The sequence below is a fragment of the Trichinella spiralis genome (genome assembly GCF_000181795.1).
Source record: "Trichinella spiralis strain ISS 195 chromosome Unknown Scfld9, whole genome shotgun sequence".
Taxonomy (NCBI): domain Eukaryota; kingdom Metazoa; phylum Nematoda; class Enoplea; order Trichinellida; family Trichinellidae; genus Trichinella; species Trichinella spiralis.
Window position 1 is genome coordinate 2,536,773 of NW_003526948.1, and position 22,756 is coordinate 2,559,528.

Sequence of the window (22,756 nt, forward strand, 5' to 3'; positions counted from 1 at the left end):
CCAATATCATCTGCTACAATGCTTTGGACGAAATGTTTATGGATCTATTGAGTATGCAATTTTACAGAAATTCCAGGTGGAACACCCGGTACAGTAAATACAGAGCATGTTGTACATTTCGTTCGTGCCTTCTGTACGGACCTCCGCTTCTACTGTTCTTCGACCATGGAGTCGTGCCGTTATACACACAATTGCCATTATTCGAAAGTCCAGTCGAACTGCACTAATTTTCTGAAATACCCTGTACTGTTAATACAGGCCATGTTGCTCATTCCGGGGCTGGTTTCCGCAAGGGCGTCTTCTTCAACAGCTCCTCGATAAGTACGTAACTGTGTTTTAAGCGCTTTTCATGAAACGCGCCCCATGCCGTTACCGTTAATACAGAGCATGCAGTACAGTCAGCTCTTGCCTTCTGGGCTCACAGTTTTATCATCGTAGATTCTGGCCGCATTGCGCTATTTTCAGAAGTCATGCAAAGTACTGCTAATGCAGCGTACGCTGCACATTCCGTGGCTGTTTTCCGCAAGAGCGGCTTCTGCAAAAGTTCTTCAATCATGCAGTAGTCCAGTTGTCTGGTGAATTTGGGAAACAGGTCGCGTGCCGTCGATGCACATTATGCGTAGTCTACCTTGCTTTCTGCAATGGCCTCGGGTTATACGGTTCTTCTATCCTGTATTCTCGCCGTTCAGATGTAGATGAATGTTCTCGTACTTCACCAGTCTTCCTATGGATGCCTTCGCCTCAGAGTGTGCTGTTGGAGTTTTCTGATGTATACCATAACGTGACGTTGCTTTATATCATTCACTCAGCCATAAATCAATTTGCATATCTTCAATCGGCTAAAATATACCACATCCTACTGGAGTCTGTCTTTGCGTCTTTCCCCAGCTTAAAAATACGCTGCACCAATTCGAAAGAAACATGCTCGGGTCTGGATAATTTCTTGCTCAATTTACGCTTGCTTCTTTGACAAAGCAGCCATACTCTTGCACCGGCGATGAATATAGCTCCTACGGCTGTTCATTCGTAATACCGTCTCCCTCGAATGCTTCGCCGGTTTGGTCCATTCTTACCAGTGCAAGCGCCGCTCCCGTGTCGACAACGATCTTTGTAACAATATTGTTGATTTTACTTTTGAACGCTGTTATCCCAGTATTATGCAGTAGTCGTTGGGTCTTTCGCTCATCCTTGAGGTCCTGAACCTCAGAACCAAAGTTTCTCAGTTAAGCGGCTCTACATCCTTCACGTAAATTCAGGTAGGATGCTGACCTTTACCACTTATGAAGTAATATCGGCTCTGAGTCCGTTCTTCATCCTACCTGCTCAGCGGTCTTCTGTCGTTCTTTCTTCGACCGCTCTCCTGGATGCATAAACGGCGTTGAATCTGTTTTCATGTTGAGACTGCTTTCGCCTATGGCTCTGTCATTTCATCAGGTCTTTCATCAGAGTAGCTCTTCAGTAGATGCCTGCTTGCAATTACTTATGAAGAGGTTCTGATAAGAAGTTTAGCTGTATTGCGCAGGAAGTATGAATCAATTTCCAAAGCTTCGCATACTACGAATTTCAGATTCTTCGCATTCTTCAACCATACGAAGATGACCTGCTCCGGCATATGCAACATGTCTGAGAACTTTTCCAATCCAATCACTTCATTCGCGTCTTCCTGAACTGAAATGTATGCTTTGTCCACCGGTCGCCGAACAGCTCTCCTCATGGCTGATCGCGTCTAATTAGGATGATGCTGGTAACATTCCAGCAGACGGCCGTTATCTGAAGCGGATTAAACCGGTCTTTCAATGCAAATAAACAAAGTGAGAAGGATTAGCCGGTTCCAGGCAATAGCTGATAGAATGTACTGCGGGTTCACTGGTTCAAGAAATGAGTTAGCCACTTCAGCATCTCAGTACAGCTTTACCAATTAACGGAGACTGCATCGCTGAACTGTCGATTCCATCTTCCTAGCAACCAGCAACATCGAAGTGATCACAAAGAGGAATCGTATTCTTTGGACTATCGTTATGTAAGGAGCCCACCGACATAGCTTCCGGTTTGTTCGCGTCCATCTTCGTCGGCAATGCAACACGAAAAACTACAGAAACACATCTCTTATCACAAGAACAAAAGCCAAGTTAAGACAAACAACCATACGCGCGAACAAACTACTAGCTATTCAGAATCAGCTAGTCATCAACATTACCGTATCCCACCGTATGATGTAAGATGAAAATTAAGTTGTCTAAAGTAATTTGCTTTACTTTTGCGAAATTACTAATAAAACACTGTAATATGTCATGGCGGTTTTGTTAAATTAAATTTTTTAATTTCTTTACTTAATGGGAATGCGTTGAAGTTTTGTGTCAAATTTATTCATGTATGCTCGAGAATATGAAAACACTTTTGACAAATAGTTTAAATTTGCCGTGCGATTTATAATTTCATGAAATTTTATTTGTATCTTGAAATTATATCCATTCAGCATTATCATATAATATTCAAGTGAAACAAGCGCTCATGAATTAGAAACTTATTGCTAATCCTTAATTTCTGTGAAATAATTGTGGAAATGAATTTTTATTTGGTTTCGCTTATTCATTATGCCCCAATTCATGTTTTATCATGTGTTTTGTGAAAAATGCTAATTTCGCTGATGTTTTACAGTACTCCGCTATATTCTTTATGAATTTTAAGTATCCTTTTGCGTTAATCAGTGCTAAATATCAAACAATTTAGTTAGAATCTTGATCAGTTGATACTAATACGCTGTGGCTACGGAAGCTCAGGGAAAATTATTTTAATGATGAATTTCCATCTGAAATTTCTCAGCATGACTTGCATTTCATTTTACTGTATTGAAGTTTTTTTAATCAAAGTTTCATATTAAAATGAAAATTACATTGGAAAATCAATTTATTTCCTATACTGAAAAACTTTTACAAATGCCCTTTCTTATTATTTTTTCATTTCGAGACATTTTTGAGAAATTTACAATACTGTAATTTATTATGAAAAAGAAAATACTTTTAGTAATGAATAAATTAAAAAAAAAACGTAACAAAATTTTCAAGCGTTTTTCGAAATTTTGACCTTCAACAACTTTTTCTTTCAAGCGAGTGAATTTCACAACATGCAAAGTTGTTTTTGAAAATTGCAAAAAATTCTTCGAGAAAAAGTCATTTGTAATCGACGTAATGGATATTTGAAATTGATTTCATCTTTCATTATAGTGTGGTTTTGTTTGATCAGAAAAGAAGGAAACATGTTACGGTTGATTGATTTTCATACGTATTAAGATGTTGTTGGTGTTGGATATAATCCTCAAAAGCGAGTCATCATTAAAATGTTTACTTCATCATTTTTAAAAAAGTTTAGTCTAGTTTTCTCAAAGAATTCATTCCTTAATTGTAATGTTCGCCGCAGCATAAATCTTCGCCAAAGTTCGAATGCGATCGTCGTAAGCAGCACGATTGTCTTTGTACAACTTGTACGCTTCCGCATTCGCTGGACTGCGGATATTTGGCTCGGCGAGCAACGTCTGAACGGATACTAAAATATCCTTTAACTGCATCGAAGAACGCCATCCGTCTTCTTGAAGAAGCGAAATACAAACTGATCCGCCGCTGAAAACGTTCGGATGCAAAATTGGTGGAGAAAACCTAGAAAAGAATCGCAGCATAACAAACAGCACGTTGGTTTTTGGAAAACAAACAATAACAGACCAAATTTTTGCCGGTGGTTTGTACGGATAATTTTCACCGAACAAAATGAACAACTTGTACAGGCCACCTTCCCACGGTGTATTTTGCGGCCCTGGAATCCAGCATTCCCATTTACGCAACTCCAAAGTTCCGTCTGACGCAACAACCGGCTTCGCAATGAAACCGGGTGGATGATTTTTTCTCCAATTACGTCTTTCTTCAAGTAGACGATTTCGACGAGTGTTCACCTACAACGACAATTCACATTCAGTAGATTGTTAGATTTAAAAAATGAAACTGTTTTTTTCAACAACGATTTATCATCGTCGATGTTGAAATAAACTATTATTGTGATTAAAGTACAAAAAAATAACATTTACCAAAGATTGCTTGTCACCTTCGGTCATTTTCGCAGAAACTTCTTCTATTCTGACAAATTACCGTACAGTAGTGGCGAGCAAGTTCTTTACAGTAATTAATAATGAAGTAATTAACCCGATCTGAAAAAGGAATAGTAAAATAATGGTAATCTCGTAGGCATGATAAAAAAAAATTAATCGCAAAAAATAAAAAATTTTTTTTTCTTTTAATATTTTTAAAATTGATATTTAATTGAAAGAAAGCCTAAGTTTGATGTTGACTTGTTTGTGCAGTGTGTGAAAGGGTATTTTGCGCATTGGGAGAAGTCTTTCGAGAAAGTTAACAAACGATTCAACGCCTAAATTGTAACATTGTTTTTTCAGTGCAGTAATGATGGGCAGAGAAGAAAATTTTTTTTTTCTGTATGTTTGTCGTTTCGGATCGTGTAGTTTGAAATTTACCGAACGAAACGAAAATAAGATTGTAAATCAAAGTGGCTGTCGTTTGTTGGAAAGCGAGCCGACATCTGGGCGTTGGTGATTTATTGTTGCCCAGATAGCGGATGTCAGCGTTGGACAGGAGTCGGACTTTTGACACTGGAGCGGTGAAATAAATTTTCATCCGGGCGGCCAGATCAAATTTTGGTTTAAAGTCGATTGAACAAAATTGCTACAACAGCCGACAGCTGCCTGTCAACACGCGCTTTAAGATAAGTTGAGAAGAGCGTCAAAATTGCGTCGGGTGAATAACTGTTCATCCATGCAGACAACAACAACAACAATAACACGAACGTGAAGCTTCTCTTTTGCTCAACTCTCAGTCGTTGTCCTGTTTGAAAAATAATAATAAATAATCAATATAATAAATAATAATAATTTTTAAAAACAATTTCAAATTTTGTAAAATTATTTTTGATAAACATTGAATGGTGGAATTGATGGCAATGTGCGAAAATAATTTTTATGCATATCTTTTTGTGCCAACATTTTCAAAAAATTATTTCCATGGTTACAAGTTTTAATTTTTTTTTTATCATCAAGAAAAATTTGAATATACACCGAAGCAAAGTATGTGGATTTTGAACGTAATTGATTTTGCCGTTTTGCCAAACGGACCCGTTGTGAAAATATTCTTCCTTGAACGCACGATCAACAACACCAACACGAAGAACGAGAAAATTTGCAAATAATAATAATTTCGTTGCATAATTTTTTGAAAAAGATTATTATTCGGCGGTTTGTCTAAATTTTGCATAACTTCAATTTTTTCCTATTCGTATCTACTGCATCTATTCGTAATTGTTTTTTTTCTTCTTTCACAAAACCGGTTTTTGGAGTGATTCTTTGAAATTCTTTCAACTACCACTTGAGCTGACCAAACAGAAAATTTGAAAACCATCTTCTGAGTTAACATATCCGTAGACTGAAACATTCTTTGAATAACTCTTCTTCTGATTATTTATTCATATAAATAAATATTCTGTTGATCTCAAAAAATGAAAATTACACAATTTTTTTTCCTTTTGAAATTAAAATTTAAATTATTTCAATATTTTACAAAGTAGCTTTTCATTTGAAGAAAAGCAAATTCGTCCCCCCCATCGCCACAACAGCACCATCAACTGCGTGCGCAAAATTCTGATCACCGCCCGCACAACATTGTCGTCTTTTGGCTATTCAACATCGAACTACAACAGTTTTTTTTCATGACAAAATATCCGAGCTATATATATTTATATGTATATAGTTGTCAGTAATTTTTCAACTGCATTATCTGTTGTTTATTAAAATCGGTGGATCAACAAAGGCCACCGCCCTTGTGCTCGCTGTTCAAAATTGTCGCATTTCAACTCGACAAGCCAACTTGATTTTTGTTATCCAATCTACTGTGGCAACAATCGTGTTTGTTTCCCTTAGGTGATATTTGTTTTTTCTTTTATCAAATTGTTCCAAGATTTTTGAAACTTGGAGCAAAATTTCGATGTATATTTTCTAGGAAAAACAGTTCAATTCCATTTCGCACGTTGCATTGTTTCCATTAACCAAACCAATCGCGACGAGCAACAGCAAAATATGCTCAACAACAACAACAAGAACAGAAAAAATATCAAATAATAAAAAACATTAAATAAATTCATTTTAAATTTATTCAAATCAACTCTGTTCATTGTTGTGAGCAATAATATAAACTCTATTGGACAGTTTCTTTTTTTTGCAATTTACGTCAAACAGCACATGATCATCATCATTGTTGTTGTATTTTAAAATTTAAAAATATACAATCAAGTAAAATGTCAACTAAATTTCCATTGTGAACTTTTGGCAATATTTATTTTGATATTTTTTTATCTCGTATAGTAATGTGTCGTTGTTACTTAATCATCATTGTACGATAAGAAGGAATGCGTTGCAATTCAGTGTAAATAATTGGATAGATTAATGGCGTGGCGATAAGAAAAGCACATTCCATTTCAAACGCTTATTATAAAATCGTGTTCCGATCGTGGAAATTTTAATGTACCATTTTTTTTTCTCCACTGCACTGTTCACCGTTACACTTGCCGGCGGTGTAATGTGTCGAGAAATTGCGCAATTTTCAATAATTCCAACCCCAACGTTGAACTATTTTCTTCCCATCTCTGTTCAATCTGTTTCAATTGATCATATTTAATTATTGTTTTTCTTTTAAATCGAGCTATTTTTTTTCCAATTTCAGAACTTTTCGTAACATTCGATAACTTTCGATCGCATTTTATTGCAGAGCATTTGGTGTGATGTGAGCAGTGTTTTCACAGAATGAGCCATTCGGACTTGAGCACCCCAATTACGTCACTTTCGCAAGAAACATGGGCACATCTGTACAACGCCATCGGCTTAGACGAGTAACAGCATTGGGCGCTGCGATATTTATTTTTTTTTCTTTACGCTTCAAATTTTAATTGTTTTTCTTTTTAAAAAGCAGCTATTTGATGATGGAAGAGTTGGAACAGTTGACACCGGGCTTGGACGACGTACCGCAAGCGGAGCCGGAATATATAAACTTGGAACCATTGAACCCGCAGACCATGGCTACCAGCGATAATGTATATACATACATTTATTTATATATGAATAACTTTCATTTAATCAGACACACACACACACACACAGTGAGACAGAGAGGAAAAAAGAGAGGTCGAATTTCATAAAATAAAAAATATACATATTCATATTTCTTCAGATTTTCGACAACAGTATTCTTTTCGACGATCCGTCAGTGGAAGAGATAGTTGACAGTGATCAGTTGTATGCTTTCACCAACGATGACAACCTGCCTGATGCGTTGGTATTGTTCGATTTATTTTTGCCGTTAAAATATTTTGCATGGAAAAAGTTGTGCTTTTCATTTTTTTTATTTTTGCACATGCGATAAATGTTCAATTGTATGCTTTGCACGTTTGTTTGTCGATTTTGCACAACAGTAATGTCAAGACGGTAATTTTATTAGCTGCACTGTTTTGCATTTTTTTTTCATTTTTGAACACGATGGTCGTTTAAAACTGACACTTAATAAGCGTAGTAATAATTTGCACAGATCGTGATAATTCTTGTTAATCGTTCAGCACAGTGGCGATGGGGTCGGTTAATCGTCCGTCGTCTGATAACCTATATTGTATTTGATATTTGACAAAACGGTTGCACTTTTGATCCAGCATTTTTGACTTTATTATTGTTCCACTTGACCTGACCGATCACTTGTTGCCAATCGCTCTCATTACATCCATATTTTCTTAATCATATCAGTATTATGTATTAGGTGAATAATAATTTTTTTAAATTATAATAAATCAAACTATACAGCAAGAATAATTTGGTCATCTGAGCAAGTCAACACACGTTTTAATTGCAAACAATTTTCAACGGATAAACATTTAGCTACGGTGTCATGTGATAGTTTTAATTTTTATTGTTTTTTTTGTTTCGCTTTTGAAATACATATAAATGATAATAATCACCGCTATCGTAAAAGATGTTGATAAATTTGTTTCCCTTATGTTGTTGATAAGTTTTCTTTTGCTTTTCTTTTTCTCCTAAACCAAACACCATCTGCTTTGGTGTAATAAATTTTTTCACGTTTCAGGATTTCGATCCGGCTATATATCTGACAGATGTTGAACCTACTGACGTAACATCCTTTGCCGCTATAGCTGAAAGTGCCGCAGCAACTGTTGTCAAAGATGCGACGATTAATCCAACTGAATCGAACGTTGTAGAATTGTCAAATGTATTTTGTGCTTTGAAGAAAGTGTTTTTGTTGTTTTGCATTAATTTTTATTTCAGGTAGGGCTAATGGCAGCGGCACCAATGGAAATGGCACCATCGACGTTGCCCCATGGCGTCAAAACTGACATCACTGATGAACTTGCACTGCTCAAGTATATTTTATGTTAATTTTTTACTTTAATATTTAAATATATTGAAATTTGTTTCAATAGCACTTCGTACAGCGGTCCGTATGGGTTTCGAATACAGTTGACCAATTCCGTTTCGACAAGAAAGTCAATTCCATATTTGGTATATAATTTTTTTTATTAAATGAAAATGTTTTGTTTTGATTTGCAATTTGTGTATACAGTATTCGGCCGAATTGAACAAACTGTATACGAAGATTAATACCGCTTTTCCGGTGAAAATTCGCCTGGAAAATTTGGAACACGGTTTGCCGGCGAACGCGATCGTACGATTCATGGCAGTTTATGCCCGTGCACAGTATACGTTTGAGCCAGTTTTGCGTTGCATGAATCATCAATCCACTGACAGTAAGCAGTTATATATATGTATATGTATATGTAGAGAAAAGTGTTATTAAAATTAATCTTTTTCCAGATAGTCCCGTAGCTTGTCATTTTGTTCGATGCCATCAGTTGAAAGCCATATATATGAAAGATGAACGGAATCATTATTCGGTGTATGTGAAATGGTCCGACTTGGCCGAACAGGAAAACGTAGGCGAGGCGATGTGCGCGATCAGTTTCTGTTGCTTCAATTCGTGCAGCACTTTATGCCGTCGAGCGATCCAATTGAGTGTCACATTGGAAGACAGGTAGAGTGATGTGCGCAGTTATGAAATTATTATTATTATTATGATAAATATGTGTTTTGTCATATTTTCCACCGTCTCAGCGATCACGTCTTGGCACGTCAACTGGTAGGTGTGAAAGTGTGCGCTTGTCCGAACCGGGACAAAAATTTGGACACTCTACAGTACGAAAAGATGAAGAGAGAAGTGGACTCCGACGACCAGCAGGTGGTGATTTGTCCGAAATGTTCGCACACGATGAAACGCAAGATCAGCAGCAACAACAACAACAACAACAATATCCACCAGCCTCACGCTGCTTCAGATTTGGATGATCCGGCTGCCACGTTCATCCAACCCAAGCGTATATGCGTCGAGCCGGAGCAGGAAATTTATCTTTTCCGCGTCCAGGGCCGTCAACTGGCGAAAATGTTGTCGAAAATTGTCGCCGTTTTCTACGCGGCTCGTCGGACCGCCGACAATCAGGGCCCGGTCGACAGGCGCTTCACGCAAAAATTTTTCACCGAATTCGACGGCTCGGCAAGCATCGAAACGTGAAAAAGAAACTTTTTGTTTATTTGTTTATGTTTATTTATTTATTTGTTTGTTTCGGTTCTAGTTGGCTGAAGGAGATGCGATTGACGAAAGTATCGGCGAGGAAATTTTACGAAAAAGATTTTCGCACTTTGGGCGACATTGAAAATTTCACTCTCCAGGTTTTTCGTCATTATGAGAAAAAAAACACTTTCACAACAACAACAACAACAATTATTGTTTTTTTTTCCTATTCATTTGTTCGTTTGGTTCAACTTTTCTCATTTTTCTTTTCTTTTCTTTTATAGTTTATACTGATTGCCTGTTTGTGGTGGATGATTTGTTTTTGTTGAGAATTTCAAGTATTTCTTTTTCCCCACTCGAATTGCGACATTCACGATATTTTCTTTTCAATTGTATCCGTTTTATTTTTTGTTTATTTTCAACTTTGTTTTCTTTTTACCGATTACGATATTTTCGAAATGTATCATTTCGCTGTATACTGTAGACATGTTGTTGACGTCGATTATGCAAATTTTGAAATTCTAATATCTCCGATTTTTTTTAGTGATTTTTTTTCATTCATTTTTTGTTGTCAGGATTTCAAAAAATTAAACATCGGACAAATGGAAGCGACGACTATGCATACGTGGTTGATCCAATGGCGAGCGTTTGAACAAGCGGCCCAGATGAGCAGTTTGGAAACCCCGTCGTCATTTTCGGCCACCGAACCTCCGCCCCATCCGTCCTCCTATTTGCCTCATCTGTTGACGACGGACCGAAATGAGTACGAATTGTGATCCAATCGAATTATTGATTTTACTCGACGACCCAGTTGTTGTTGTGGTATGGGTTTGGAATGAGCAGTCGATATGTAAATTTTTTCGTTCATCTCATTTGTTTATTGAAAAGGAAAAATATGCCCATTTCTGATTTCGATGATGATTATTATTTTTATTATTATGATCGTGTTTGATTTGTTCTGAAAATAGTGCCGTGTAGTTTTTTTTAAATTTATTTTTTTATTATGCAGCAGATTGCAGCAGTTTGATCGTTTTCAAAGTGGAATTTATGTGATTCCTCTTTTTTTTAATCTACTGATTGGTTGCCTTGTTTTTGCTTTTTTTTTATAAAAAAATAGTCTTCTAGTCGTTTACCCCCCCCCCCCCCATTCATTCCCTCCAGTATCTTCCCATGCTGCGTAAGCGTACACAATTGTCTACCTGCTTGATCTACCTTTGCCAAGTATTATATTTGCATACAATTCATTCCTATACTACATGCGTGTGTTTGTGTTTCTGTGCGTGTTGCGAATGTGTGTGTGTGTGTGGTTGCGCGCATGTTCATAAAATTGATGTCATTCCTGCAGTATATTGTGATTTGCATGTGTAGAGTTAGTGAATAAATATTTGAGCATTTGCCGTTATGTGTTGTTTATAAAATTAAACGAATCTATTCATGTATATGTATATATATAATGATCGACCATTTATTCGGCAGGTAGTGTACATACATAATAAATATTCTTTTAGCGTTTTGCTGTTTATTATGCGGTAAAAATTGACTTTGTTGTTGAATTGATCAACCATTTGAGCTTTTTTTCTAGTTTTGATATTTTTCACTGAACAACAAACAACCTATTCTTTGACTCTTTAACTTTCCCTACCAACTTGCAGACTTTTTATACTGCTGTTGTTTACTGGTATTTTTATAGTTAGCTGTGACCGGTTCCAGTCCTAGTTAGCATGGTCATGAAGCTATTTATAAAATATACGATGATGATCATTCTTGTGTTTAATTAATAGTAGTACTGTTGTTGTTGTTGTTGTTGTTGGCTTTGATCAAGCGTGATGAAGCAAGTACAATGTTGTATATATGCATCAATGCTTGTCTGTTTAGCCAATAGCCGCCGCAGCTTCTTCGTCGAACTGGTTGTAAAACAGCCTGCCTCGCACTGTTGAAGTTTGTCTAAGCCAACTGGTCGATGCTCTTATTGCTCTCAAAGTTACTTCTTCTTCTTCTTCTTCTTCTTTTTCAACTTTACAATTATCATGAGCGGTACATCATCGTCGCCAGCTTTCACTAACACGGTAAGTTTGTCAAAAAAATTTACATCACCGATTGAAAATTATTTTTTCACAATAATATGCACAATTAATTTGATAGTATATTTTACACTCGTGCATGCGAGCAAATTATATTCTGTCTTGCTTTTTTTTAATTAGAAGATTTGATTAATAAATGTTCTTTTTATTTTAATTTATCCTGTTCAGAAAAGAGCGATGCCGGTGAAGGATCTGTGCCATCGGTGTCGACGTCCGACGTATTTCAACGACAAAATTGGACCACTGAAAGACGGCGTATTTTATCACAAAGGTTGTTTCAAATGTTGGCTTTGCGGAAGTCGGCTGACGCTGAAAACTTACTGTAACAATCGGAACGACATCACCGATACCGAAGTCTACTGCCAGGGTCACGTGCCCACTCCGATGCCCCACGAACCAATACCGCATCGTTCAAATTTATTGTACAGCCCCAAAACTCGTGGCCACAACGCCGACTACAGATCTTCCACGTCCAAATTGCCCCTGTACCCGTGAATTATTCACATCTACAACTTTCGACAACACAATTACGTATAATAAATGTATTATTTCTCTCACAAGTTAAAATTTTGAGAAAAATGGAACAATTGTGATTAAAATTAAAAAAAAATGAACTTCACTATTATTTGAAAAATCGAACAAATCAACAAACAACAACATTTGTTGCAACTTTACAATGAACTTGAAAATCACTTTCAATGTGTTTCATAAAAGTTTTTCATCCAACTTTTAGTGGCAAACAGTAAATACAGTATAATGATAACTTTTCTTACCTCATTATTTCCTTTTGTACGTATTTGAAAATACAATTAATTCTGTGATAATTAAAAAATGATAAAATTACAATTAAAGGCGGGGATTTTTTTTCTTTTAAAAACAATTTTTAATTTAACGAAAAGAAAAGAAATATAACAACAATTCAACATTTAATGATAGAACGTTGATTTTTGAGGAAAAATAATTTTTCCATTTTTGCACTGCTTCCAACGCGGATTGTAGCATCCGGTGCCGCAGCAAGTGCTTTCACTGCCGGCGCAACGGGCGACCACTTTGCCGTTGCAGCACATCTGCTTCTTCTTCGAATAGCATCTATCCCCGCAACAGTGGGCATCTTTGCTGTCACAACGATCCCGTATTTTACCCTTGCAACACATACCAATGGTCGGATTGTAGCAGAACCGTCCGCAGCAGTCTCTGGTACCGTCCCGTTTGCACAGATCCGTATTTTCGCAGCAGATGAATCTCCTGGCGTCGTAGACGAACTGCCCGCAAGTGAATTGCGCCCCACTCGAACTGACGATGCCTGAATCATACACATTTGCATACGTCAATAGAATGAGCAGAACTTGCAAATATATTTGCATACGTACAGGCGAGAATCAACAGCCAACAGGAAAAGGTGATCGCCAACATTGGGAGAAATTTTGCAGATGAAATTGTTCTTTCTTCGAAAAAATACAAATTTACACCCTGAGAAGTGGAATAGTAATTGCAATTTCAAGCCACGCCTGTGTCGCTTGGAACTGCTTCCATAGCCAAGTAACACGATTTCTTTTACTAAACCAGGCCAGGCCATGCCTAACCCAGAGCCGAATTATTAAAGCTTGCTAAATTAAAAATTCCTTCAACACACCAAATGGACTGTTGCCAAATGTAATAATCATTGAATTCCCATTATCAATATTAATCTCATTCGGTCGTTGTCAAGTTTTATGCAAATTTATGCAAATTAATGATTGATTTTCATTTTTTCATTTGTTGAGTTTCAAGCGTAGAAATTATTATGCCTGACCCCGATCCGAATGCAATGCGAATTTGATCAGTTTACGTGAAGAGGGTTATTCTTGGTCACGCGGACGTGATATGTATTCTTTTGCACATTGCTGCCAACTTGTCACATGGCAGCTGACAGCAAGTGCAAAAATAACAATTCCGCATGACAACTGTGCAATGGGAACAAAATTTTATTTTTGAAATTTTAATTTATTATTATTATTATTATTCAGTAATGTTAATTTTTTTTAATCTAGCCACGAATGTTGATTGTTGCACAACTGACTTTCATTCGTGTGGAGTGAAAAAAATTTCAGTTCAGATGGATGAATTTTTTATGAACAAACAGCACGGTTGTTTCTTTTCCTTGGAAAATATCACTTGCCCAAAACGAGCGAACTTATTAATTGAAACAGCAATACTGAGTACAAGTGTAAATTTCTACAGTATACAAGGATGTCATGTTTTGTCAACTGATCAGAATGAGAAAATGCGCGTCAAAATCTGATATTCACCACCACGTGATTCTTGATACATCGAGCATAACGGCGATCGTTAACTCTGTTCCGAAAACTCATCTCATATGCAAATTTTTAATGCAAACAAAAAGCGAAATTCTCGCAATATCATCAAGCGAAACGGTCAATTTTCACGTTTTACTTTCAGCACATTCATTTACAGATTACATGAAAATCAAAACAAATACTTATTTATTTAGACAGCATAATTATTTAGCTAATAATCAATTTAAACTTTCTGACAAGTAAAATATTATATATTATATATTTTGGCAAGCTGACAGTTTTTAGTATTGATAAATCAATCCAAACTTATCTTTCACTATTTCACAATAAACTTTACGAAATAATTTGAAAATATTTTTGCATAAACATTGTTTTTAGTAATGAAAACAATTTATTCAAATAAAAAATCAAGGGAAAAATAATAAAAGCTCTAATTATAGTATTTTCAAGAGCATTTTCGAGGATGATGTAAATTTAGCAAGTTGGCTGGTCTTCCAGTTAGCAAATCAAATACTCGTGCCATTGCGATTATTATCCAAAAGACGAGTTGCTCAAAACAAGCCGTATGCAAAAATGCTTTCAACTACGAAGCAGCTTGTTTATTTTGATTTGTTGAATTCGAATTTCAACGTTGAATCTTCCATGCTATTTTGGAGTACACAGCAAATATGAGAATGTATTTTAGAAAAAAATGCAACTGGAAATTTTTTGCAATACTGTAATTAATATAAAAATCTTTTGCATTTAAGCAAACTGTTCAACACAACTAAAACACTGAACTTTGCGTGTTCCATCCGATATTGTGAGTTTTTGTTTTTGATTTCTACTGTAAAGATTGTATATTTCAATTTTACTTTGCATTTATGTCCACATATTTGAAAGTATTATGTGCTATTGAAACGGTATTTATAAATATTGTGGATATGCATAATTTTTGAATGTTATAAGATATTTCCAATTCATTTAACTAAACAATACAACAAATTTATTCACTAAGCTTCATAAGTTGATGTAGCGCATATTTAAGTGAAAAATAAACAACCTAGCCTAGAAACAAATATTCATAAAATTATTCCTATTGTGTTTCTAATCTAATCTAATCTTATCTTATGATATGTTTCATCAATGTGCTAAGCAAAAACAGTCGTTTGCTACTAGTCAAGCTTGATAACTAACTAGCTTTTTGTTGCTAATATGCAGTATCTATTCTTTAACAAGCAATATTAATACTATAAACAGTTTATAATTTTCAGAAGAGAACACTTGATATTTTCAAGTTATTTACAAATAATTATTAATAGAAAATGATTTAAAAGTGAAGTGTTATTGAGTATAATGAGAAAAAAGCATCGAACGTTGTTGTATCATCAACAGAAGAGAATAGCAGTTATTTCTCATTTTACAAGTATTGTTGAAGATTGAAGTGCTTGTTGGTTGTGTGTCTTCATTGCTGAACTAAAAATTCATTGATCAAAAACAAAACTTTCATCAGTTATAATTCATTGCAATCAATTTACGCAATACAGTTGCCAAGCATGTTCGGGTTTGTTAGTTAACGGCAGCTTTGCTCATATGAGAACTGGAATCAGAACGTGCACCGGTTTATGAAAAATAATAATTATTATAATAATAATCAAATGAAGAAGAAGAAGAAGAATCAGCATGCTATGAAAGGCACACTATATGCGCACTTTACTACGAGATGGATGGCGAAAAATTTAGGCGTAGGTGCTCTTCAACGCTGCAAATACGCCAAAATGCTGTTATAAAAATTGTGCCAGATGTGACAGATTCCAGTGGTAGCCTGTTTTTGTAGGCCTGTTTGTAACTTTCATTTCGATACCTGATTAATTATTCAGCTACTTTTCACACCACACTGCGGGCATTTAGTGAAGCGTTCATCGGCACCGCCTATTCTTCTGCTTGGATCGCTCTTTCTTCACTTTTCGCATATGCACATTTTAGCATCGTCTTTTTTCAGCTATTCAGCTTGAATTAATGGACAAAAAGGAAACAGACGAAGAAATCACAACGGTCAAGATGAGCACTATCGAAGAAAGCCCGTCGAAGAAAGCATCCGATGCTTCGATGCGTATAAGTCAAAAAGCACTTGCTTTGTATGAAGAAGACGGTCCAGCTAATATCAATTCCGTATCCATGTATTTAAAATCACTCAGCGGAGTTGCTACTGATGAAACTGGTCCAAAGGTCTTTACAATTCCTTCATTCACTAATTGTATCTTCTTTCCTGATTGAGCAAATTTAGAGAGCTAAATTGGGCACTATTTTTGGCGTTTATCTTCCAAGTATCCAACACATCCTCGGTGTGCAAATGTTCCTTCGTTTGATTTGGATGGTAGGCGTAGGTGGTCTTATCGAATCATTCTCTATGGTTTTTCTCTGCTGCTTATGCGTAAGTGTACACCAGCAAGCAATGCTTTATCCAATTAACTGCAATTTACTGCAGACTTTTTTGACCAGCATTTCAATATCTGCTATTGCTACGAATGGAAAAATTGAAAGTACGTTGCAATCAATCATTTTACTTTAATTTTCATAAACATAATTAATATGCTCAAATTGACTTGTTTATAATAGGAATAAACACTGCAACACTTTTAGCTATACAACATTGATACATCTTAGAAAGAAAATCGTTTTATAATCCATAAAACTTAAATCATAAAAAAGGAAGCTTTAATTTTGAAAAATATATCCGCCCGTTTCATTTATAAAAGATACGTATTTGTAACATTTGATGTAAATTATGCAAATGCGCGTAAAACATGCATGTTGCCTGAAGCTAATCTGATTTCACTTTCACTGTTCAAACATTTGATCATTTCCCCTCTGCCCTGCAAACGAAACAAACAAACTGCTAAGAAATATATAGTGCAAAATTATTTACTTGTGCATTTGTCGTGTACATAGCTTGGTATATTTTCTAAATAAATTCTTCAACATGATCTGTTAATTTAGATGAAATTTCTTTAGACTTTTTTCATCAATTATAAATTTATTCAAGTAAACTTAAAATATCATATAATCAAATAAAACCTTCATCTGTCACTTGCAATCTGTTAAACTTGTTCTCCTTTTGTAGTTTAGTCATCGTGTATTATTTGTGAAGTGCTAATTTGCACGGGTTGATTGTTTTTGTTTATTTTGATTCAACTATAATGCATATCTAAAGCGGAGATTTTTAGCTTTTCAACGAACTTATTTATATTTTTTAGATTTAATCATATAAATATTGATAAATAATTTTCAAACAAAATGAAACAAAAAATTCACGAAAAGAATTCGAGAATTAAATTTTCACCTAAATGTTGCCATTGATGTGACAGGTTGAAACGTTTAGTTAAGCGCATCTCATTGCTCAAAGGAAAAACAGTAATTCTTATTAATGAAACGTGTTGCATCAACTGCAATGATAGTTGTATTGCAATTTTAGGGAAATGTCTCAAAATACATGGACAATTTGCAGATATCGTTGCAACTAATTATTTGAACTGTTATCAGTATTTTAGCTATACTGCAATTTGCATTACGGATAGATAATGAAGCCCAGAAACAAATATTCAGGAAATTATTTCTAGTTCTATCATTTGCATAATTCTATTTTTAGTACATGGTTGATGAAGAATGAGTAAGAAATGAAATATTCAAAGTATTTTTCATAGAAGTGATTTGCTGCAAACGAAATTACTATTTCAATTGACATAGAGCATTGTGACAAGCCAATATTTGAGCAATCTGTCTTTTACATTTCATCCGATAAGATTGCTTGTCATTCAATGTCAAGTGAAGGATTAGGTTAAAAAAGTGGAATCTTTGTTCTGACAGAGTAGTCTTGTCAACCATGTACAGATGCGGTGGAATGATAGCATTTTAAAATTTCCTAAGCAATGACAAAATAATATGTCAGAAAATATTTTGTATTTGTGTCATTTCCGAATGTTTATTAAATATATTCTTAAACAGTAGGCAACAGTAATTAAAAAAGTTATAAGACACTTTATTGTTAATTTACATGCACTCATTTTCACTAATATTCTTTAACTTATTACTTAAGAGAATTTTTGCAATTAAAAAAGTTATTGATTTAATTTTATATAAATGATATAATACTATATTTATAACTATTTGTAATCACACATAGGTGCAGTTTATGTATATTTTTACAATAAAATATAGAAACTGTACAAGTAAAAAATGACAAACTTTTATTATACAGGTGGTGGAACGTACTTTATGTTATCCCGAAATTTGGGTCCAGAATTTGGTGGTGCCATTGGAATACTTTATTATTTGGCGAATACTGTTGAAACTGCAATGTTTCTTGTAGGAGGCGCTGAGATTCTATTAGTATGAAGGGAATTATTTCTTTTTTCAATTTTACTTCATGCTAAATGTTTAGATCTACATGGCACCTGATTTACCAAAATTTGGCAGCAATGATGTTACAGATCCACAGATGTTTAATAACTTTCGACTCTATGGCACAGCGTTTTTGATATTAATATTCATTATATGCTGCTTCGGCATAAAATTCGTTCAATTTTTTGCTCCATTCTCACTTGCCTGCGTCATACTCTCAGTCCTCGGAGTATACATCGGAGCTTTCGTTGGCCATGATGCAGAATCTACAAAGTAAGATTTTAAGATGTTTATTATGATGTTAATCTTTACAATCATGAAATAACTATTAATTTAAAATACACTGCACAGTACTTAGTAAATAAATAATTGCTCCATGCATCAGATGCTGTATGATAATCAGTGTAAATCTTATTTTTCATTTTTACAGACTGTGTCTACTTGGTGACAGTCTTCTCAATCCTTTGTACATAATGGATGAAAATCACACGCTTATTTGCAATCGAACACAGCAAATGAACGATTTATATTGTATAAATAGCACTGAAACGAGCGTGAAAAACTGCGACGAGTACTATGCAAATGAAGAAATTCACTCAGAAACAGGAATACATCAGTTTTCAGGATCACTGCTATGGAGTAAGTAAAAATTGTAAAATGCAATCTATTCTGATACCATTTGCTTAAACTAAAATGTTAACGTGAAAAGTATTTTAGACTGTAAACTACCACCTCATTAAAGTATGTAGCTTCGCTTTATTTTAGATAACTTGTATTCTTATTACATGTACGAAGGTGAAAGTTACCCTGGACGTAAAGGAAATTCTCCTTTTGAAGTGACTCAAGACATTCGATCGAGTTTTTTTGTGCTCCTTGCTATATTTTTCCCTTCAACAACGGGAATTATGACTGGAGCTAATATGTCAGGTAAGTTGTTTCTTATTATTAAATATTTTAATGTTTAGCTACATTTTTTGCTCGTAATATTCAGGAGATCTTAGAGATCCTGACAAGTCTATTCCAATTGGTACAATAGCAGCCCAACTGACGACATCTTTTATTTATTTGTCTTTTGTAATACTTTATGGAGGTACTATGACACGGTCGATGTTAACAGACAAGTAATAAGTTGACAATAAATATATTTTCATATAATGCAACGAGATTTGCAAAATTGAAGGTATGGCGTTAGCTTGGAAGGTAAAATGGTGGCCGCAAAATTAGCTTGGCCAAATGACTGGATTGTTTTAGTTGGTTCTTTTACGTCATGCATTGGGGCAAGCTTGCAGTGTCTTTGCAGTAAGTCATATGTATTAATGACACGCTAATGCTTTAATTAGAAATGTTATGTGTACAAATAAAAAGCCTTTTCATTTCACTTATTAAAAGTCACTTTAAAAAGTAATAAAACATTCATTTTAAATTTTAGGCTCACCTCGTTTACTGCAAAGTATTGCAAAAGACAATCTGTTGCCTTTCTTGAATCCATTTAGTGTGATGACTAAACATAACGAGCCCTTCAGAGCTCTGATTGTGACAGCTTTAATAGCTGAAGCTTCATTAATGATAGGAGGTATTGATTATGTGGCACCAGTGGTTCAAGTATTTTTCTTAATATCATATTGCTTTGTCAATCTTGCTTGTGCTTTGCAAACTTTACTAAATGTGCCAAACTGGCGTCCACGGTTTCGCTTTTATCACTGGAGTTTGTCTGTACTCGGAGCTTTACTGAGTTTGTTCATAATGTTTTCTACTGAATGGTATTACAGTATTCTGGTACTGCTTTTCTTTGCTTTCTTGTACAAATACATAGAATATAAAGGGTAAAACTCAACACTCTTAAAACACATTAATTTCATTTCCTAAATTCTTTAGTGCCAAAAAAGAATGGGGAGATGGAATTAGAGGTCTGGCACTTTCAACTGCACAGTACAGTTTACTCCGCATTGAAGATTCTGAAACACATCCTAAAAACTGGAGGTATGAAAATATGGTATTAACAAAGCAGAGTTGCACGCATAAATTAGCAGTTTCCACATATCTGCTAATGTTAATGCATTATTAAAATTCTGCTGCATTAAATTTGCATCATGTTGTTTCATTATAGACCGCAGTTTTTGATTTTGCTGAAAGTCGATCATGAGCACAGTGACACCAATTACAAATTATTGCATTTTGCTAGTCAACTTAAAGCTGGAAGAGGCTTGACCATGGTTGCTACGGTGATAAAAGGCAGTTTGGCAAATGCTGAAGATCGTAAAAATGCAGAAAGAATTAAAAATGTATTAAAATATTTGGCAATCTGTTTGGAAATTCTTTCAAATTATAATTTTATAGCTTCTGAAAGAAGACATGAAAGCTGCTAAAGTGAAAGGATTTACTGAAGTTGTTTTGTCTGAATTTGTGAATGAAAATGTCAGCACATTGCTTCAATGTGTGGGCATGGCTAGTTTACGTCCAAATACTGTTTTTGTTGCTTGGCCGGTTAGTTGGAGAACGAGTTATGAAGAACACAGCCATGAATTTTATAGCTTTTTAGGTAAGCATACACAACTATATAATTTAGATTAGCTTGCAAGTCCTGTTCATTAAAATCAAATATTATGAAATTTGCTTTATTAATCAATGTCAATATTTGTTTAAACTATGTGCGATTGTGCAATATTTACTTTAGACGCTGTTTGTCGTTCTACGGCAGCTGATAAATGTTTTCTCATGGTAAAAGGGCTGTCAATGTTTCCTGATGTTGGTGATCAACTTAGCGGAAACATAGATATCTGGTGGATTATTCACACCGGAGGTCTGCTTGTACTTTTGCCATTCTTGCTTAAACAAGATCGAGTATGGCGAAACTGCAAATTGCGCGTGTTTACAGTTGCCCAGTCTAATGATAATTGTAAGTTTTTTTCACTACAATCTTAAAACGCATTTTAATATAAACAGCGATTAAAAGCAAAATTAAAACGCTTTATAAGCACAGCAGCATGAAGTACTTTCTTCTGTTGCGTAATAAGTCTAAGATAACTTTTCACGTATCTCAAATTCACATATTTTAATGGAATTATTCAGGAGCATGTTATCATTCTGGATTAGAAAAGTGGGTTAAACGCCTGCCGAAATGTTTCATGAACATAAAATAAACTTAGCAAGCCTTAATTTACAGGTGTTACAACGAACACTTTCAACTTATTCATCTGCTTTTTTCTTTGATATTATTTGCGGTGGATAATACTTTTACCATACCAAGTAATATGAAATGTGTAGTGTCAAATCTGGTAAAATAGGATCAGCTAAAAATTTCACTTGTACTAAAGGTTATTTTCAAAAGTAACATGGAAAGTTTAAAGAATGAATTGTACTAAAGAAACGTAGAATACATGCAAGTAAAAATTTTCAGCTGTAGAAATGAAAAGAGATTTGCAACGATGGATGTACAATCTGCGAATTGATGCTACAGTTGATGTGGTCGAGCTTGACGAAAGCAAAGTAAATGAACAAGCGTATGAAAGAACTCAACAGATGCGAGAACATCAGAACAGACCTGGCTTGAAAGATTTCTCATGCTGGAATATAGATACAAAAAATAATGATGTTGCAAATAATTTACCCAAAGTAAAGTGTGCTTTTGTAATTTTTAATCCACCTTGATAGAACAATTGATAAAATTATTCATTTAGCCTGAAAAGTTAGAAAATGCTCCTCGTCCAATTAAGCAAAGCATATCAGAGCAGCATCTCAGTACAGATACGGAAGACGTGAAAGCGCATCATCCATTAGCTTCTTTCATAAGAAAACTATCCGTCAAAGGCCAACGTGCTGAACATTTGCAGATGACTCAAGCGGCTGGAATGCCATTATCTCATATTGGATATGACAATCCAAATTTCGAATTTTGCGATAAACTACCTGATGACACGAAAACGCAAACAGATTTCGAATGTTTGACATTTTCTAGTCGTCAAATGGTTAGAAAGATGAATACTGCACTTTTGCTGAACAACGTCATTCGCGAACGTTCATCAACAAGCAGATTGATCGTGCTCAGTCTTCCGAAACCCCCGCAGTCAAAGAGTGAATTCAAAAATTACATGGAATATATGGAAGCGTTGACTGATGGTTTGCCTCGAGTTCTACTAGTTAGGGGTTCTGGCAAGGAAGTGGTCACTATATACTCATAAACGTCTACAACATTATTATTATTATTATTATTACTTTATGAATATTTAGTGAAACAATACTGATTGAAATGTATCAAGAGTGTAAATTTAGAATTTCCCCATTCTGTTCTTATACAGTGTATCTGACGTTTCAAAGTGTCCATATTACT

General features: G+C 35.0%; 7 protein-coding genes across 7 annotated transcripts; 5 read left to right on the forward strand and 2 right to left on the reverse strand.

Annotated features, from left to right (window-relative positions):
- Positions 1-418: 418 nt before the first annotated feature.
- Positions 419-1,394, reverse strand: Tsp_05268 (hypothetical protein). The gene is made up of 5 exons (XM_003371565.1): positions 1,320-1,394; positions 1,034-1,196; positions 851-931; positions 717-790; positions 419-535 (listed from the first exon to the last, which is right to left on the reverse strand). The coding sequence occupies exons 1-5, from the start codon at positions 1,392-1,394 to the stop codon at positions 419-421; spliced, it is 510 nt and encodes a 169-aa protein (XP_003371613.1).
- Positions 1,395-3,388: 1,994 nt separating this feature from the next.
- Positions 3,389-4,102, reverse strand: Tsp_05267 (ubiquitin-conjugating enzyme). Its single transcript, XM_003371566.1, has 2 exons — positions 4,076-4,102; positions 3,389-3,943 (listed from the first exon to the last, which is right to left on the reverse strand). The coding sequence occupies exons 1-2, from the start codon at positions 4,100-4,102 to the stop codon at positions 3,389-3,391; spliced, it is 582 nt and encodes a 193-aa protein (XP_003371614.1).
- Positions 4,103-7,026: 2,924 nt separating this feature from the next.
- Positions 7,027-9,671, forward strand: Tsp_05266 (putative cellular tumor antigen p53). Its single transcript, XM_003371567.1, has 8 exons — positions 7,027-7,137; positions 7,275-7,379; positions 8,175-8,318; positions 8,375-8,431; positions 8,670-8,853; positions 8,921-9,137; positions 9,218-9,344; positions 9,423-9,671. Exons 1-8 carry the CDS (start codon positions 7,027-7,029, stop codon positions 9,669-9,671), a joined length of 1,194 nt encoding a protein of 397 aa, XP_003371615.1.
- A 2,027-nt stretch (positions 9,672-11,698) lies between these two features.
- Positions 11,699-13,059, forward strand: Tsp_05265 (putative LIM domain protein). The gene is made up of 3 exons (XM_003371568.1): positions 11,699-11,737; positions 11,921-12,243; positions 12,705-13,059. Exons 1-3 carry the CDS (start codon positions 11,699-11,701, stop codon positions 13,057-13,059), a joined length of 717 nt encoding a protein of 238 aa, XP_003371616.1.
- A 948-nt stretch (positions 13,060-14,007) lies between these two features.
- Positions 14,008-15,865, forward strand: Tsp_05264 (cuticle collagen dpy-7). The gene is made up of 5 exons (XM_003371569.1): positions 14,008-14,178; positions 14,500-14,646; positions 15,303-15,325; positions 15,371-15,435; positions 15,693-15,865. The coding sequence occupies exons 1-5, from the start codon at positions 14,008-14,010 to the stop codon at positions 15,863-15,865; spliced, it is 579 nt and encodes a 192-aa protein (XP_003371617.1).
- A 182-nt stretch (positions 15,866-16,047) lies between these two features.
- Positions 16,048-17,291, forward strand: Tsp_05263 (solute carrier family 12 member 7). Its single transcript, XM_003371570.1, has 3 exons — positions 16,048-16,257; positions 16,316-16,441; positions 17,286-17,291. Exons 1-3 carry the CDS (start codon positions 16,048-16,050, stop codon positions 17,289-17,291), a joined length of 342 nt encoding a protein of 113 aa, XP_003371618.1.
- Positions 17,292-17,694: 403 nt separating this feature from the next.
- Tsp_05262 (solute carrier family 12 member 5) lies at positions 17,695-22,607 on the forward strand. Its single transcript, XM_003371571.1, has 14 exons — positions 17,695-17,698; positions 18,287-18,417; positions 18,470-18,702; positions 18,860-19,068; positions 19,195-19,356; positions 19,421-19,550; positions 19,610-19,728; positions 19,859-20,252; positions 20,305-20,409; positions 20,537-20,711; positions 20,767-20,968; positions 21,104-21,325; positions 21,827-22,041; positions 22,107-22,607. Exons 1-14 carry the CDS (start codon positions 17,695-17,697, stop codon positions 22,605-22,607), a joined length of 2,802 nt encoding a protein of 933 aa, XP_003371619.1.
- Positions 22,608-22,756: the final 149 nt, after the last annotated feature.